General features: G+C 43.3%; 5 protein-coding genes across 5 annotated transcripts; 3 read left to right on the forward strand and 2 right to left on the reverse strand.

Annotated features, from left to right (window-relative positions):
* Positions 1-124: 124 nt before the first annotated feature.
* EAE98_004703 (uncharacterized protein) lies at positions 125-2,592 on the reverse strand (the record flags this gene model as incomplete). Its single annotated transcript, XM_038952323.1, has 7 exons — positions 125-930; positions 990-1,563; positions 1,615-1,747; positions 1,804-1,882; positions 1,935-2,085; positions 2,141-2,413; positions 2,461-2,592. 7 exons carry the CDS (start codon positions 2,590-2,592, stop codon positions 125-127), a joined length of 2,148 nt encoding a protein of 715 aa, XP_038810973.1.
* Positions 2,593-3,956: 1,364 nt separating this feature from the next.
* On the forward strand, positions 3,957-4,765 carry EAE98_004704 (uncharacterized protein; the record flags this gene model as incomplete). The annotated part of the gene is made up of 3 exons (XM_038952324.1): positions 3,957-4,206; positions 4,277-4,630; positions 4,683-4,765. 3 exons carry the CDS (start codon positions 3,957-3,959, stop codon positions 4,763-4,765), a joined length of 687 nt encoding a protein of 228 aa, XP_038810974.1.
* An 843-nt stretch (positions 4,766-5,608) lies between these two features.
* Positions 5,609-9,357, reverse strand: EAE98_004705 (uncharacterized protein; the record flags this gene model as incomplete). The annotated part of the gene is made up of 2 exons (XM_038952325.1): positions 5,609-5,758; positions 5,815-9,357. 2 exons carry the CDS (start codon positions 9,355-9,357, stop codon positions 5,609-5,611), a joined length of 3,693 nt encoding a protein of 1,230 aa, XP_038810975.1.
* Positions 9,358-10,457: 1,100 nt separating this feature from the next.
* Positions 10,458-12,486, forward strand: EAE98_004706 (uncharacterized protein). Its single transcript, XM_038952326.1, has 6 exons — positions 10,458-10,778; positions 10,837-10,867; positions 10,924-11,006; positions 11,068-11,180; positions 11,232-11,402; positions 11,469-12,486. Exons 1-6 carry the CDS (start codon positions 10,731-10,733, stop codon positions 11,509-11,511), a joined length of 489 nt encoding a protein of 162 aa, XP_038810976.1. The 5' UTR covers positions 10,458-10,730; the 3' UTR covers positions 11,512-12,486.
* A 2,067-nt stretch (positions 12,487-14,553) lies between these two features.
* Positions 14,554-16,407, forward strand: EAE98_004707 (uncharacterized protein). The gene is made up of 4 exons (XM_038952327.1): positions 14,554-15,103; positions 15,228-15,278; positions 15,340-15,569; positions 15,638-16,407. The coding sequence occupies exons 1-4, from the start codon at positions 14,763-14,765 to the stop codon at positions 16,225-16,227; spliced, it is 1,212 nt and encodes a 403-aa protein (XP_038810977.1). The 5' UTR covers positions 14,554-14,762; the 3' UTR covers positions 16,228-16,407.
* The last annotated feature ends 1,066 nt before the right edge of the window (positions 16,408-17,473 follow it).

Genomic DNA, 17,473 nt, shown 5'->3' on the forward strand with positions numbered 1-17,473 from the left:
CAGACTCCGACGCATAAGGAATTATAAAAAGGGAAACAGAGAGACAAGTGGTACGTAAAAATGTGATTTTGAAATTACAAAACTAACGGTAATTGCGTTTGTAAAAATCCTAACAAGAGATTTATCAAAGCATTTTGAAAGCTTGAAGTCTTTTCATACTTTCTTCGAGACTGCGCCTCTCAGTATCGAGGCTATGTCGCTTTTGGGCCTTTTTTGGATTCTCGCCAACCAAGTTGCTTAATGCATCCTCATTTTGTTCCCCATATAATTTCTCTGAAACATACTGAGGAGAAAAAAGACGGAGTGGACCATCCGGACCAAGCAGGTGCCTTTCAATGACTTGAGTTGCAACGTTGTCGGTGAATCGATATCTAGCCAACTCATAGTAGGCCTCGAGACTATCATGAGTATTCAAAACTACCGCTAGTTCCTTGTCATGATATAGTTCGGTTCCCACAATTTTATCCGATGAGATGGATAGATTAGGAATCAGTGCACCGCCTTGTTCTTGTTTCATCCACGCTTTTTCCTTCGCCAGAATGCTCGTAACTTCGTTAATCCTGTTCTGCTGTCTATGCATTCGCAGTGCGGTGAAATGGGGATGCAAGGTAAAGAGATGACCTTCAATTTCATCTGAAATTAGACGTTCGAGCTCCTTCGCGGCGTTGACTGATGCTTTCTGAAAATCGGCATGCAGCCAGTCCCGCAATTTGACACGAAGATCGTCATCTGAGCAAACACTTTGAAATAATGCCTCATTCACCCGTTCAACAATGCTCTCTGCCTCAGCAAGAGCGTCCTCAGCGATGGCTCTCCAGCCTGTGGTCTGTTTTCTCCACAAAAAGTCGACTACTAATGGATTGAGGTCACCAGGGAATTCGGTCCCGCGAAAGCTCTCAATTACTTGACGTATCCAGCCATAGGTTGGATCTATAGATTCATGTCAGCATTTTCGTCTCTTCGTTGTTCATATTAATATCACTAAATACCTTTCATGAGTTTCTCCGACCATGTCATTCCGTCGTCGGCAGGGATAAGCTTCGCCTCTGCTGTACAAGTAACAAAAGGCTTCACTGGACCCTCTGCCTGTAATGTAGTACAAAACTTGTCAAGCCCATCTCGAATTAGCTTTCTCGCAAACATATCAGACTTATCAAGCCCTCGATAGTTGCCATTTAGAGAATTTTCCGTCATTCTAGAGTACTTCGTTGCAATTCCATTTATCAAGGTAAACTGCTGGAAATTGGTATCGCATGGTGGCCCTAGTTTGGAGATATCATTGTTGCACAGAGCAAGCTTTGCTTTGATCTCGGATAGAAGACTGGGTATACTCTGTTTGACATGTCTATTCCGCATCTTTATCAGATTACTTCGTAGATGATGTCTGCCAAGCCTCTTTTTATTTAATCGATTCCATTCATCGCCTGAAAAGAAGGCATCCTCTATAGCGTCTCTTTCTGCATCGCTGATGTTGGCTTCGATTGGTGCCCTGTTACGCAAACCGTACCACCCTTCTTTCAGGTATCGTGGGGATTGGTCATCATTCTTGATGAGCTCAAAAACCTTGCGAAAGTTGTCAATAAGATATTTTATAGAAATATTAGGTCAATTTACCCAGTCGTGTGATTGCTTTTGCTTGGTATCACACTTGTTGATAACTCCAACTATCCTAGACTCTTTATCCTCTATATCGTCGAGCATATGCAGGACTTCCTGCCTTTCGAGATCGATCACATCAATAACAGCCCTTGATGATGTAAGTGGAATGACCAAGTAAGATATTGTCTAAGGGCCAGGACGTACACAATGATGCTTCTTGGGTTATGCATGTAATGCTGGACAAGAGTTTTGGCTGTTTGATGCTCCGTGTTCTTAGCATCACCTGGGATACACTGTCAGCTCTATAAACATAAGTAAATGATGGTAATATTCACCACGGACGAGACCAGGTATGTCTACAATCGCAAAATTCTTCTCGTCGGGGCCACGTCTAGTTATGCGTAGCACAGAGCTACTTAATCTATTGTATTTCGGTCTTCTACCAGGCCGGACATCGGCATGGTCTTCAATGATAACAGATTCTGCCTATGCACTTGTAAGTAACTAAATCGTAGAGAAAAATATCTGTCTCGAGCCGAACCTGCTTGAATATAGAATTCATGGTTTCCTTGTCAAGCGTGGGCCCGAAAGCTAACGGACGCCATGAGGACAATAACTCCTTCCGCTCTTGAGTTTCATTGGAATCAGGAATGATCTCAACGGTCACCGAAACTGTGTCACTTGGCGAAGTTCTTTTGTGCACAATCTCGGTTGCAAAGCGAGTACACATCTTATCATCGGTTGGAAAAGGAATCTCTGTCACAGCTTGGAGCACTGAGCTTTTACCAACACTTTGGTCTCCAACGACGATCAACTAGAACATGTAAGTTTAAAGTAACACGCGCAAGAGAAAAGACATACTTGGGGCAAATTCACATATTTGGAGACGCCCAACTTGTGCAGTTCATCCATGAGCTCGAGCTCTGCTTGTGTCTGTTCATCTCCAAAGTCATGTCCTATGGGTGATTTGAGATCTGGGTATGCGGAAACCATGATGTGATCGCCTTGGAGAGGTTAAGATTGTGTTGTTGTAGTTGAGAGTCTAAGATAATTTAAGTACTATCGATTGAGAAGTGTCTGCGAACTGGCCCCTCACAAGATTATGCAAAACAGTCCTGCTGTATACGATTTTAATAAGAATACGGTTTTGAAAGTAAGTGGGAAATCCAACTCTTTTATAAACTATGCAATTGTATTTGTATTGGGACTATCCCGAAATTGTTGACACGAAAGTGCATGGATTCGAAGATTTACTCCCTAGCAAGCTTTAGATTCTGCAGCCGAAAGGCTGAAAAGTCACAAATAACATTACAAAAATATCCTTCCTATATCCCGAGATACATGAGGTTGCAATACATCCCTGGGCCGCAATCCAACGGCCAAAAGCGTGCAATTCTCAAGGTACAGCGCGTGTTGGTTGGTGACTATTGGTCCCGCGATTATGGTTCGCCAGGGTGCTGTTCTTATCGAATATGTTCACTGAAGATACTGTTTCAAGTGCAAAACAGTTCGTATCTATGTATCAATCCACTAGGAATGCCACATTGTTGGGCCGACTATTGCATGCCAAACGAGATAAAATGTAAATATGGTGACGAGTAGTGCAGCCTTGTGCCGCTCGTTTGTGATACGGGCGCAGATGTGATGGCCTTTACAGACAACCATTTGATAAACTTTGAATACACTATGTATTGGATGAAACGAGATGTAGGAAGAGACGTGAAAGAAAACAGAGGCAACGAAAAAAGGAAGAACAGCAAGCCTACCTAGGACAATAAGTTTGCCCCTTAGACACGAAATGATGCTTCAATGCCAATCTTTCATCGCAAACATGGGTTGATTTGAGACCATGAGATGAACATTCGATACACTCTATACAATTCAGCCACATTTAATGTCTTAGTTAACTCAAAACAATGAAGTGGTGATATCTTTTTGATGGAGAGAATAAGGAGTGGGACACAGCCAGTGATATGATGTGTTCTCCAGTAGTGAGAAGGCTGGCCCCGAGTGAAATTTCGAGACTTGTTGTCAACTACTCAAACAAATCATGCTCCTAGACATGATCGAAGAAGCAAAAACATGAAGGAGATTTTGAATTGTGAATATGTTAGAAACAAGAAAATGGTGACGACATCTACCTCGAGATCTACCACATTCGCTCAATTTGCTTATTGGCCTCGGTATACTAGATGGCCCAAGCTCCAAAATTTGTCTATCAATCCTCAACACGTAAACACCACACTCCCTCCTTCATTCAGATCAACTTCAAGGTCAACAACAAGTTTTTCTTTCACTCACTCGTACTTCCTCCTCTACCCAACACAAGCCCTCTCTCCCCCGCTGCGATAACAACCATGGATCCCCAAGATACCCGCTCACCCCCCGTCAAAAAGCGTGGTCCGAAACCCCTCCAGTCCTCCAATCGCAAAACCCAATACCTAATCCTCTACAACTTTGTGTCCGCACTTCTCTGGCTCGTCGTTTTGGGTCGAGTAGTTCTCCTTGTCCCACTCGTCGGATTTGGGCGTTTGTATCCTGCTGTTGGTACCTTTGTAAAATGGACACAAACCATGGCACTTTTGGAGGTTGTGCATGCAGCTCTTGGTTCGTTCTTTCCCTCACCGTCCTTTTTTATGCGCTTGTGATTGAGACAATACTAATTCTCAATCTCTAGGAGTTGTACGAGCCCCAATTAGCACAACTGGTATGCAAGTAGCCAGTCGACTCCTCCTCGTCTGGTTCATCGTCAACCCATTCCCATGGGTAGCTAAAAGCACTGGATACTCTACAATGCTCATTGCATGGAGTGTCACCGAAGTAATTCGATACTCTTACTTCGTTATCACACTTAGTGGATACAAGCCTGATATCGTTACTTGGTTTCGCTATAATACCTTCTTCGTTTTATATCCATTGGGGATCAGTAGTGAATGTTGGTTGATTTATAAAGCTATTGAACCTGCGGGAGAAATATATGGATCTCTGTATCCTTTAGTTTTGAAAGCAATTCTGCTTATTTATATTCCTGGTATGTTTCATGGTGATAATCTTGAAGATATGGGGATGCTAACGAGATGCAGGTTCATATATTTTATTCACACACATGATTAAGCAAAGGAGTAAGGTTTTCCGAGCACAGCGAGAGATTTTGAAAGATGAATAGAGCACCCAAATTCCCATAGATTATAGATCAAATAGGGGTGCTAGAATGGTTCGGATGGTGTACATATCCGGTCAGCCAAAAATGGAACATTCATCGAAAAGTTGGTTGGCTGCACAAATTTATAGATTTCTTCTAACTCCAAAGCCCGCTTAACCCTCCCTAACTTGTACACGATGACTGTTTGATTACATTGCAATGATTCTACCAAATCTTGCGGCTTACAAGAAGGTATTTCGAATGCATCGTCATATGTCAACTTCTACGTAGCTTTACTTAAACAACATTCACAAGCAAATAGACTCACCAAGTTTAATATCAACGAGCGAAGAAACACATGTTCTATTCATAAGACTACAACTGCAATGTACAGAAACATAGATATCATGCGTGCCTTTATTCAACCAATCGAGTGTCAAAAAAGTTAAAAAGTTGAGAGAATCAAAAGATGTAGTGGAAGGAATCTCATCTTCTTTTCCCCTTTCCACTGACTGACGCCTGTCGCCCCTTTCCCATACCCTGACATCTTTCCTTGACTTCATGAGTATCCTTTGCTCTTCACTTTGAGGAACAAATTCAGCCACCGCTAGCAAAATAAAAGTCCACGTGCTTGGGAAATGGTATCTCATTTCTTCAATAAGTCGATAGATTGTAAAATGAGCCGAAGTATTATGCACGACTTTGGCTGTAAAACCAGCGTGTCCAGCACACCTAGGAGATAATAGAAGAGATTGAGCGAAACTTATCAGATGTCATGTAATTCTAAACCTGAGAATCGAGATGAGGATGATTATGGCGTGGGTATTCATATTATTATAATTGTACGGGATAGGCTTAAAATCAAGCTCAATGACGTGAGGATGTTGGAGGATGCACCCCGTCACGGAAATCGGCGCCATTGGAAACCGGCTGTGCTTCGGGCTTACGTCCAGCTGGCCAAAAGTCGATAGCCTCAACGATATCCTCTCCTCGCTCATCCTCATAAGCATATATGATCTACAATCAATCAGTATTTTTTATAAATTCACGCATGAATGTTAGATGATACACACCTCTCGAGTGCTCGTATGCAGCATACGAATGCTCTTATGAGGAACAATATGAACAGCGTTAGTCTCAATATTCCTAATTTCAATAAAGTTCGGTTCGAAGGCGAGTATCCAAGGGTATGAAAGTGCGAAGCTCTGTGGTAGTCCCTCCCAATCAATCCTCCAGTCAGGTCTAGCTCGCCATCCATTGCGGTTGACGAAGAAAGAGAATTCAGAGTAGTTGAGAAGAAACTCTCCGTTCAATCGCTCGATGTGTATTGGTCGTACGTTCTCTTTTCGAGCAACGAAGTCCAAAGATGTATCTGCCTGATCGAGAAGTGATTGAGTCTCTAGCGTTTCCAAAGATACTACTTCGAAACCACGTGCACAAGCTACACACAATTTGGATTTGAGGAAATGTATGGACGAAGATTCTGTTGGAATATAGAATTCTTTGAATGCCTTCAACTCGTCTTGACCATTGCTGAACATTTTGAAACCTTTTTGCTTCTTCCCTTTGGACATCGCGTCATTGGGCTCAAATACTTTGATAGTAGTCGACAAAGCCGATGATTTAACACAGCACACAAGGTGGCGGCCTAAGCATATCCCCGTGCGGAAGAAGTTGCAATGGCTCTGTATTTTCTTGGGTCGTTTCGAAAGTGCAGGCTCGTTCGGATTCAGCGCAGAAAGAGGATAAGACTGCAAAGATTTATTAGATAAAACCAGCAGAAGGTTGTATTCCTCGAGAACATCAATCTGTGTGACACTGGTAGCATCCAACACTCGAAGTGGCTTTGCAGCAGCATCTTTTGATCTGCGATCAGAAACGAAGATGCCCGAATCCGTACCGTATATCAGTTTACGTCCACCATCGAACGGTGCCACACAGTTGACCCTGTTCACGGTCGTGAAGAAGTTACTAGAAATGATAGATTTATTGTAGAAATCGCCTCGCGCACGTAATATGGCTTGTTGTTCACCTATGTGCTCCATCCATTTGTTCCTCATCCCTGCACTGCTTGCGTACAGTGTCAATTCATACCCACCTCTACCAAGATGCCTGAAGGTGATGGGGAACCCATCTTTCTTACTATTATCATTTGTAGGAGTCTTGCTAGGAATCAAACTTGATGATGGACGTTTCACAACTCCAAGCTTAGGCATAAACTCATCCATTTCGCGAATAGTTAACAGTTCAAGAGGAATTGGGCGACGATATACTTTAATTTCCTCCTTCTTTGCCACTGTCTTGACACGTACGAGAAGAACAGCGTGGTCGAAAAGGTAGGCCTGAATATCAGTTGGATCTGTTGGTGTCTTCTTCAAGGGTCCCTTGTGGATAAGCTCTCGGTTTTCGTCAGTAAGCTTTAAATCAACACGCTCATTGGGCCTGAAACGAAGCTGTTCGTGCAATCGCTTCAGGTTGAAGCGATTCTCAGCTTTTCCGGATTCGGCATTGACCCTGGTGAGGAGTTCACGAATCATCTTCATGGCTTTCGGGATATCTTCCTTGTCCTTGTTTCCATCGTCGGTATACTTAAGAACATTGTCTAGCAAGAGTGGGTAACGGGCAAGTCTTGTTGTCGGCTTTGTTAGATAACCATTCAGTTCAAGCTTTCTTGACTCTTTTCGCCTCTCTGTCTCGTCTACAAATTTAGAAAACGAGGGATTCAAAGATCGCTCGTTCTCAAACTCAAATTTTCCCGCCAGTTGATTTGATCCGTATATGATAAAAGGCTCAAACTGGGGTACAAATTGGAGGAATATATCACCAACACATTGCACGACAGGATGCTTCCGCTGGCGTTCTGTAAGTGCTTCGGCGAATTTAGAACTGATAGCATGAATGCTCGGTGGATCAACAATGTTTGAGAATATGGTTCTGACTATTCTCTCTTTTCGAGCCTCTGGAATAGGTGATGGAGAGAGTTGATTGACTGAGCGTAATGGGAGAATCCAAAAGTCTCGTAGATATTCGAGATCCTTTACAAAATCTCTTTCGGTGTACATAATCTCTGAAATGACTTCTTGACGTTTCTTCTCCCGTTCACCAACGCTATCCGCAATTTCTTGAGAGACTGTGTTAATCCAGAGCTTTTGCTCGTCAGGTTCGTCGACATCATGCAGACTTGCTTCGGACTTTTCGCGACGAAGACCAGGTTGTGGCTTCAGGTTCAATCGAGATTGCTGTTCAAGTCGACGAGGGCAAGCTATCGAATAGCACAACTGATCTCTAGTACACGTTGGAGAGTAACATTCGGTGAGTAAAACGAACACGCCATTGACTTCTGGTGCTTCATGAGGTTCGTCCATCATCGTTTCTCGAAATTGATACATCTCTGTAGCAGAGTCACGTAATCGATGATCGTAAGTGACATCGTGGAAAAACTTCTGGGCATCAAGAGCTCTTCCAAGCAACAAGGCAAGATTTCGATCGGTGGTCTTGATGATATACGAGATAATGTCCACCGCCTCCGCTCCACTGAAAGCATTTTTGTATGTGAGATCATTCTTCGTTCTATCACCGACATTGATTTTTTCTCGAAAGCAGTCGCCAACCCGCGACAATAGTGCCGGATATACCAGAGGAGCTTTGTGTCTAGATGATCCTCCGGCCGTGCTGCTAATTGATTTGGCCGAAGGCCGATGCGTTAAGACATCCGAATGCTCCGGTGGGACAATAGTTGAAGCCATGGACATCGATCGGCTCATATCTGGCGCAACAGTAGAAGCCATACTAGCAGTCCGTGTTGCAGTTGCGGGAACAGGAGGGGGGATAGAAAAAGCTGGTAGCTCCTGCGGCCCATTCCCCGAAGTCCGTCGATTTGGAATCACTCGTCCACTCATAGTCTGATGCTGGTCACGATCTTGTGGATAGGTAGTCAATGACATTGTGCGCTCATCAGGTCTCTCTGGAATATTGCGTCCGAGAGCGGTTGTTTTTGCGGGTTGGTGTTGGTATTGAGCTTGCCGAAACGCATTGGCGGGAGCTTGATTGAAGTTGCTAGGTGGCGGTTGGTACATTTGTGGCCTGGGTATACTCGCCATCGATTGAGACCGATAGGGATCGGAGGCGAGTGCTGGAGCATTGCCTGTGTAATATCGCTGCTGTTGAGGTCTAGGAGGAAATGGTTGTTGGGGTGCAATGCGCTGAGGAGTAGGGTACGGTCGTCGATCGCTACGAACCTGCTGTGGTAAGGAATGAGGTTGTGGTTGTGAAGGTACTTGTCCAGGAGGTGGTTGTCGGGGTCCTTGATAATAGCCATTCGCCATGCCGCCTCCATTTGGTATATTGTTCCCCTGTTGAGGCCGATATCCGCCCTGGCCCGGAGCTTGTCTGGGAGGCATTCCGCCTTGCATTCCTGACACCTGCGAGGACATCGTTTGTGTGCGACCCTGAGGCATCATTGGAGGAGACACAGATGAAGTCATGGTTTGCGATCGGCCGGGAGGAGGGGCAGCACCGAAGATATTTGAGAAAGCGGTTTCCCGTTGATAGTTCGAAGCATGACCATATTCATTCGGGCGACCACTATTCCCCCGCCCTTGCTGATAATCTGCCATTTTATATGCCAAAGAGTATTTTTGTTATGTGAATGCAATGTAACTCTATTCGTTGATCCTTCTGTTGGCCTAGAATGAGGAGCCAAGACTCGAAGCCGAGGGAATTAACCCCGGGACAACCTCAAGACCGGTGATATTATGGACCCTACTATAACATCCACTAGTACGGGGCTTAAAATTCCAATGTCGAATTGATTTGAGGTGGTTGTTGAGGTTGAGATACGGGTAAGATAATGATTAACTTTGTTGTTTCGGAGTCGGAGGATGAGTTGGGGTTGTAAGTAGTTGATCAGCTCAAGCGAATGAATGATCAGCAAGCCTTTCTAGAGTCGTATTGCGTGTTAATTATTTATCTTGTTCGCAGGAGGAGATAAATAAATGGGATAAAAAGCATCGGAAGAATGACGCCGACGTTAAGATGTATGCTTCTTCTTCTTCTTCTTCTTCTTCTCCTTCTCCTTCTTCTTCTTTCCCTTGATAGGCTCAACAGAATGTTATGAATCTTCCCAGGCTGCTGGTTACTCTAGAAGGGTAACCAGGAGTAGGATTCCTCGTTATGGAAGACTGACTGACTGAACTGAATTGTACTGTATTGTAATGTATCGGTGGTGTTGTTGTTGTGTACTATCTGGAACTAAATTTTTGGCTAGTTCGAGTTCTTTTTTGGCGGCGCGCCGGAGCATTGGATGGTACCGTATCCTTTTATTAGTGTGGCTTTCGGATGCGGCGAGAGAGGAATCCTTCTTCCCTTCGAAGCTTGGAAGTCTCAATCAACACTTCACAAAGCTAGAGAATGGGTAGTAAAGAACACGCTTGGAATCAAAGGTAGAGTAGTAGTGAGAACTCCTGGAGGATCAGCACTTCATCTATCTGCCTGTGCACCCTGATCTCTGATAATTGACTTGGGAAGAGTGATTGTGATTGTAATTATTATTCTTGTATTCACGAACATGATATCAAATGCATACGTCTACGAGGTATCGACTTGAACAATTGGATGTTTTTTCGAATTCGGGTGTCATTTAGGTGACTAAGCCGCCCTTGGACAATTTTGGTGGTGTGTGTGTACTCGTACGGTTCGGGGTAGATGTGACTCTGTAGATTATCTGTCAGTGCACTTCACTGGGTGCAGTACGTACTGTATACTGTATTGTGTGTGTGTGCATCGTGCTCTGTCTGTACGGAGGATTGCGTAGAAAGAGAAAAGAGGCGCTTGTCTAACTTCTTACTATTAGCTCCACCCAACTGAAAGCCTGGATTTGGATAGCTTTCATCAAACAACACAACAACACTCATTTCGCAACCTCTCAACTGTCAACTGTCAATTTCCATCCAACTTTAGTACCTCAATACACTTCCCGAGTAAATCAACCATGGCAGAATCAGATCTGGCCCCAAAGTTCGCCCCCTTCTTTGGAATGGTACGAGGCTCAAACATTCGTCGTCTTGTTAATGTCACTATACTAATAGCTTCTGCAGGCTGGTATCGCCTTTGCGATGACTTTCGGATGTATGCCATCACTCCTCAAGCTCAAACTTATTGCACAGTTCACTAATAGCCTCAAGGTATCGGTGCCGCATATGGCACGGCAAAGTCTGGTATCGGAATCGCAGGTGTTGGTACTTTTAGACCTGACTTGATCATGAAGGTGCGTAATTATCCAAGAAGATTCATACATGCTACACGTACTGATTTGGTGCTCGATTTAGTCACTCATCCCTGTGGTCATGTCTGGTATCATTGCAGTCTACTCTCTCGTCATCGCCGTCCTTATAGCTGGAGATATGGGACCTCCTCCTGGCCAGAGTTACAGTTTATTCAAGTATGCACAGCTTGTTGGGGTTTGTACAGGCAAATACTGACATATTCATAGTGGATTCATGCATTTGGCATGTGGTTTATCGGTTGGATTAACGGGCCTGGCCGCTGGCTATGCAATTGGCGTAGTTGGTGATATGGGTGTTCGATCATACATGCAACAATCACGAATCTTTGTTGGAATGGTCTTGATATTGATTTTCGGCGAAGTCCTGGGACTATACGGGTAGGCTCACTTCACAAAATTATCTTCAAATTATCACATTGGCTACATACTAATTTGTTATCTCAGCTTAATTGTCGCACTCATTCTCAATACCAAGAGCAGGGGTTAGAGATTCATTACCAGAAGTAAATACTCTTTTCCGGTCATACGACAACATTATTTGATTAGATATGAGGTGATGGCATTGCTTGGAGTTTGGGTCGTGTATAGTTTGTAACAAACATGCCGCAAATGTTTGAGAATCGATCACTGTGTACAACACCTTCGAAAACAAGCGCGATTATAATCTATCAACAATCGGGCGGCGAATTCGCGCTTCACAAATTCTACTTGTCACACTTGCCTGATCTCCGTTCAGTATGCATGCGCAAAAGATATCTCTCGCGCAGCATACAAATTCCACAGACTCAGAGGGGTTATTCCATTTCTAGTCAGGTGGGGTTTCCATCAAGTTCTGTGTGGTTGTACACCATCTTTATCAAACATTGTATACTATTCAAACCTTATCATTTCTTCTTGGTACACATTTCCAACTGATAGGGCCCGTCGGTGTTTCTTTGTGTTCTCTCGTGTATTGTTCTACGTTGCCAGGCTATCTCTTTCCGGGACTAGATACCATTTTGATGATGTCGATGCACCTTACCTAGCAATTTTTATTCTAGTTGGGCGCCTAGTCGCAGAACATGAGCAAGGCTTGAGTGCTGCAGCTATCTGCGTTCAAAGGGGATACTATGAAGGTGTAGAAAGCACTGCCTGCCTTGCCTGTCCGGTCGTCGTTGAGAGGAGCGGTAGGAGATAGAAAAATGCATGTAATGTCAACTTTATATATCTCCGATCAATCTTTCAAGGTCTTTTCGTGAAGGTGGTGACCATGCATGATATCCAACTCCAAAGCCAAAAACGAGAACTTGATTTTGCAACGAAGATGAACCAGGTTGACCTAAAGATTTAACTCGGAACAACCGTGATTACTCTGAATAGAAACCCAACCTCTTTTTGAGTGTTAAGCTCAACTTGAATGTTGCGTCAAACTAATAATGTACAGTCCACGAGTATTAACCGTCTATCATCAAATAAATTCAATTGAACGAAACTTATCACAATCCGAAGTAATCATTACTATCGACTGGAATATTTATTGAAGAATAATCCTGTTGGCCGATCTCCATCTTCGGATGCCCGCGAACCCATCAGGTCATGGGTAGATTCTGGAGTTACCTTGTGATATTGCAAATGAATTCTCCCATTGGATGAAACTCACGACATGTTAACTTCCTCGCTTCCTGTCCCCTTTTAGTTTTACTTTGTCAGTATGACTGATGATTGTTCCACGACATAGGTAGTGTAGTGTCTATCACTACATTTGTACCTACCTACCTAGTAATCACTACTAGCTGGAGGTGTTTACTCCAAAAGCACGACATCATTGATGAAATTACCTAAATAAACGTTATCGGTATCGGTATCTTAGCGGCAGGTATCAGCCACACAGCCGCCACATTGTCAAATCTCGAAGCCTCCGGCTCCAGGGCTCCTGCAACACAAAGTTTATACTAATCGTATGGATGGCCCCGGATATCTAGTAATGGAATTGATGAGGCTTCAAGTCGGTACCTAAAGCTAATTTGTATACTATACAAACTTTAGAAACCCGGCGACTTTATAATATTCTTAAAATATAACTTTTCGGAGTATTTGATATATCAAATTAGGTATAGAGCTAGATTCCAAGGTTAGGAGATTATTTTTTTTTCTTAGGATTTTTAAACTCCTTTTGGATTTAAAGCTGTATTCGATTATATATATATATATATATATACTTAGTATTATAAAGTTATTAGGTTTCTAAAGTTAGTTACGCTGGTGTATATATTAGTTGAGTATCAACTAGCTCGCGAGTAATAGAAGAAACCGAATACTAAACCTATAAAATATTTAAAAATCTGAAAATAAATTCTTTTCTAAATTGAATCATGATTGGATTGTATATTTCAAATCTTTTCAAATTGAATCATAATTGGATTTTATATTTCAAGTCTTTTCAAATTAATTTAGGGGTATTATTAGTTGATTATTAATACATCTTTGAATCTTTAAGAAATCATATTGATTTTTTGTTTAAATATCAAATTTCAATTGAAGTGTTGATTTTTGGTATTCAGCTTTTTTTTTCACCCGCGAGACTAGTAGCCTCGACAAATACCTTTTCTAGGTGCACGGTTAGTATCTTTAGACTCGCCAAGGTGCAAACTAACCATTCTGCAAAACCTTCTTCCTATCTACAGATTTTGTATCCCCTCTTCCTCGGGGATCCCTTCTGTCGTAGGCGACAAGTACCTCCGGGACTTACTTAGTTGTGAGAGTATTATGGTCAGGTGTCACGACATCTTGTGTTTGGTCAAACCCTCAATTGCTAGATATCGCTAACTGTTCCTATCTCGTACTCAACTTCCTTCACAAGATTAGATGGATTTCACGTTTAAGGGCATTCTTGCCATAATGTATATGATCAACTGTTGGAGTGGAAACCACGTCGACGTGGTCGTGGTCATACAATCCCTGCTTCACGTGCTAATGTAGATCAGGTACAAGTAAAGCTCACGAGGGCTTAAACTGAAGCTTATTTCCACAAGTGTATCTTCTGGCTCGTTTTACTTCTTTGCCTGCTTGAGTTCCCAGCCACTGCTGCACACGATGCCCGGCATTTGAGATTGTTTCTTCATTATTTCACAAAGCAAATTAGTCTGTTTTTGTCGTTATGGCACAATACAATCTTTTTGCTGGGGGACAAAGTGCAGATCTTCCTTTACGGTGAAGTGACTCTCCGCCCCTTGATAAACCTCCTGTTGTCACGGGATCGCTAGTGCCTTCTGTGCTTTGGAATTTGCTGCTGCAGGCAAGCTATGCCTATCAGAAGGAATTCCGCCGTCCTCGGAGAGATGCGATGATACTAACTTTGTACCTATGCAATGGTCGCAGGTTTGTCTTATGATTGGACCAGAAAGATTTGGATCTGCCATATCTGAAGCCGTTCGGATTCGCTGGACTACCCACCACGAGATCATTGCCTAGGTACTTTTGCAATGTCTTTTTGATATGACACAATGATTCACTACTCGTTGTGAGACAGAACGAGTAGTGGGGGATTGCACAGGACGATCAAATCTAAAGGCAATCTTAGGGCACCTCGGTGTTCCCTGGTATGTAATGTTCCTAGTCGGCCACTAACGAGAGCCAAGTATTATAAATGACAGTGAATCCTCTTGCTACCAGGTCCTTATTAAGTCCTCATCAAGTCCTCAATTCAAGGATCTACCATTCTATCTTCAAACTGTACATCGCCCTCGGAACTTGTCAAAGATGCTTTCCCACATCACAGTCTTCCTCGCTCTCGGAGCAATTGCTCAAGCAGCTCCAACTCCAGCTCCAGCAGCTGCCTCTTCTGGTTCAGCCTCCCACAGTGTAACAGCAATTCACAATCCGAATTATGTTCGCAATGGTACTGCATCTTTGCTCAAGGCCTATGCCAAGTACCACATTCAGCCTACCCAACCAATGTCTGATGCGTTCATGTCGGCACTCCAAAAGAGACAGGATTCTTCTGTTCTAGCTTTCCCAGTCGATCGTGTTGAGTATCTCGTTCCTACTACCGTTGGAGGTCAAACTCTTAACCTTGATTTGGACACTGGTTCGGCAGATTTGTAAGTGCCACTGTTCTTGAATACCTCCACCCTGCAAATCGTGATCTTAGAGGTTCAAATTTGCTTCAAGTGACGATCAATGTATCTCTCTTTGTTTTATCAAATTTACTGACTATTCTATCAGATGGGTTTTCTCCTCTCTCCTAGCTGCCTCCTCTCGCAGAGGTCATGACATGTAAGGAATCATTCGTACCAAAATGAGATAGCACAAGTCAAGAACTAACAAAATGCTTCAGCTACACCTCAAGTAAGAGTTCCACATTCAAGGCTCTCTCAGGTTATACCTGGAGCATCCAGTATGCCGATGGATCTGGAGCCAGTGGCACTGTAGGCACAGATACCGTTAAGATTGGTGAGACTACAGTCACTGGCCAAGCAGTTGAACTTGCCGACAGAGTCTCTTCTACATTTGTCACTGATGAATCTGATGGACTCATTGGTATGGCTTTCAGCAGCATTAACACTGGTAAGTCTTCGCAACCTAGGCAATCACTCGATAAGAAGACCGCGTAGCCTAACTTCACACACAATTAGTTAAACCAAAAGCTCAATCCACCTTCTTTGACAATGCCGAGAGCTCTCTCAGTTCCCCACTCTTCGCCGCCTACCTCCCATTCAATGCGGATGGAGCATACGACTTCGGATACACCGATTCTTCCAAATACACCGGAAGTATCACGCGTACCCCTGTCGACTCCAGAAACGGTTTCTGGGAATTCCCCTCTACATCTTACAAAGTCGGCTCTACCGCCCACAGCTTACCAGGATTCACTGGTATTGCCGATACAGGAACCACACTTGTCCTCATGAGCGACGCCGTCAATACTGCATACTATGCTCAAGTGTCTGGTGCCAAGTACTCCAGCACTGATGGAGGATACGTATTCCCTTGCAATGCTACTCTCCCTACCTTGTCGTTCAAAATCGGCCCAACTGACTATGCGACGATCCCGAGTTCTTTGATGAATTTTGCAGCTACGGATGGAAACACTTGTTACGGCTCGCTTCAAAGTGTAGGTGGCGGTAGTCAGAGCATCTATGGAGATGTTTTCTTCAATGCTTACTATGGTGTTTTTGACAAGAGTGGACCTTCATTTGGTTTCGCTACTAGTGCTTCTGCTTAAGAAGTCATGCATGATATGATGGAATTGATCTGGGGGGTTCGGGTATGAAATTATGGGAACGAATGGCTTCATGGGGCGGAGATTTGATTTGTACTTCTGCGGGCGGGGGTTCTGCAAACCTGGCTCTTAATGTCATATATGGTTGCTTCTCTTTATTATGATCTACACATTTACCAATGTTCCTGCTGTTCTTTTTAATGATTTCTGTGATCCTTTGTGTGTGAAATTTGATTCCTGGTATCATGTGCTGTGATAGGAGGAGAAATAAGGGGGGGGAAGGGAGAGAATAGAAGTAGTGAATTCTCCTCGGCTATGCCAAGAGCTAGGCTCGGTACTACGTCTTGGGTGCTAGCGCTATGAATATTATTTTTATATCTACCTAGGTAATGTTTCAGTGTCCTCCCAAGTTTTGGCCGCGGGTACAAATCATAGATTTCAATACACGGACGGTCAAGAGATCGATTACAAACCCAGCGTGGAGTCAGCAGTACTGTTTTAGATGCTCGAGGACTTGGCGCTTCTGCCAAGCTTTGCTACGTGATGGGGATGAGAAGGCAGTGAGTCAAGGTTCCTAGGTAGTTTTTGATGTTTGCTAGATACTGAGATTCGCATGTGAAGTTAAGCTAACAGGACAGGAAATCACTGAGAAACAGAGGTTGGATAGATCATAGTGAATACCAATCTCGTTATTTAAAAGAGACTCGCTTTGAGATAAGGTTGAAAGTTGAAATGCTTGAAGTGTTTCATGGTATTGTGTATCTAGGTATGCAATGCATTTAGGATCATTGATTCATTCCATTCTCTTACGAGGCCTACGGTTTTATATGGTACGATCACCAGGCAATCCTTTACTCTAGACTTGAGTATATAGAGTTTGAAAGGAAGGGTAAAGGAAGGAACGATGGTGTTGTTCCTGTTTTGGTATTCTTGGGAAGGCAGGTGCTTTCACTAGCGCTACTAAGCCCCCTCCTCTCTCTTCAAATCGAAAAGTCCTCTTATAGGGATGTCAGAATGTAGAATCTGCAGAAAAATTGGAAATGCGTTTGGATAATGTCGTCTTTTCTGACCATCTTTGAATTTCAATGTATTGAATAACATGAAACATCTCGGGCTGTAAGATACCTTCCTCCTTGGGACAAATCTCTACTGCATCTATGTTTCCTTTTATATTCTTCCATCTATAGCTACTGTCTCACAAACCAGATGACATGACAAACATATTGGGTAGGTAAATCGGTCTTGGGTT

This window comes from Botrytis deweyae (genome assembly GCF_014898535.1).
Source record: "Botrytis deweyae strain B1 chromosome Unknown BDEW_009, whole genome shotgun sequence".
NCBI classification, from domain to species: Eukaryota; Fungi; Ascomycota; class Leotiomycetes; order Helotiales; family Sclerotiniaceae; genus Botrytis; species Botrytis deweyae.

Bases quoted from the DNA above. Each gene is read 5' to 3' on its own strand.
- EAE98_004706 (XM_038952326.1), top strand. From the start codon at position 10,731: ATGGCAGAATCAGATCTGGCCCCAAAGTTCGCCCCCTTCTTTGGAATG. The intron at 11,007-11,067 runs GTGCGTAATTAT...TGCTCGATTTAG, and splicing joins GACCTGACTTGATCATGAAG to TCACTCATCCCTGTGGTCAT. The intron at 11,181-11,231 runs GTATGCACAGCT...ACATATTCATAG, and splicing joins CAGAGTTACAGTTTATTCAA to TGGATTCATGCATTTGGCAT.
- EAE98_004707 (XM_038952327.1), top strand. From the start codon at position 14,763: ATGCTTTCCCACATCACAGTCTTCCTCGCTCTCGGAGCAATTGCTCAA. The intron at 15,104-15,227 runs GTAAGTGCCACT...CTATTCTATCAG, and splicing joins GACACTGGTTCGGCAGATTT to ATGGGTTTTCTCCTCTCTCC. The intron at 15,570-15,637 runs GTAAGTCTTCGC...ACACACAATTAG, and splicing joins TTTCAGCAGCATTAACACTG to TTAAACCAAAAGCTCAATCC.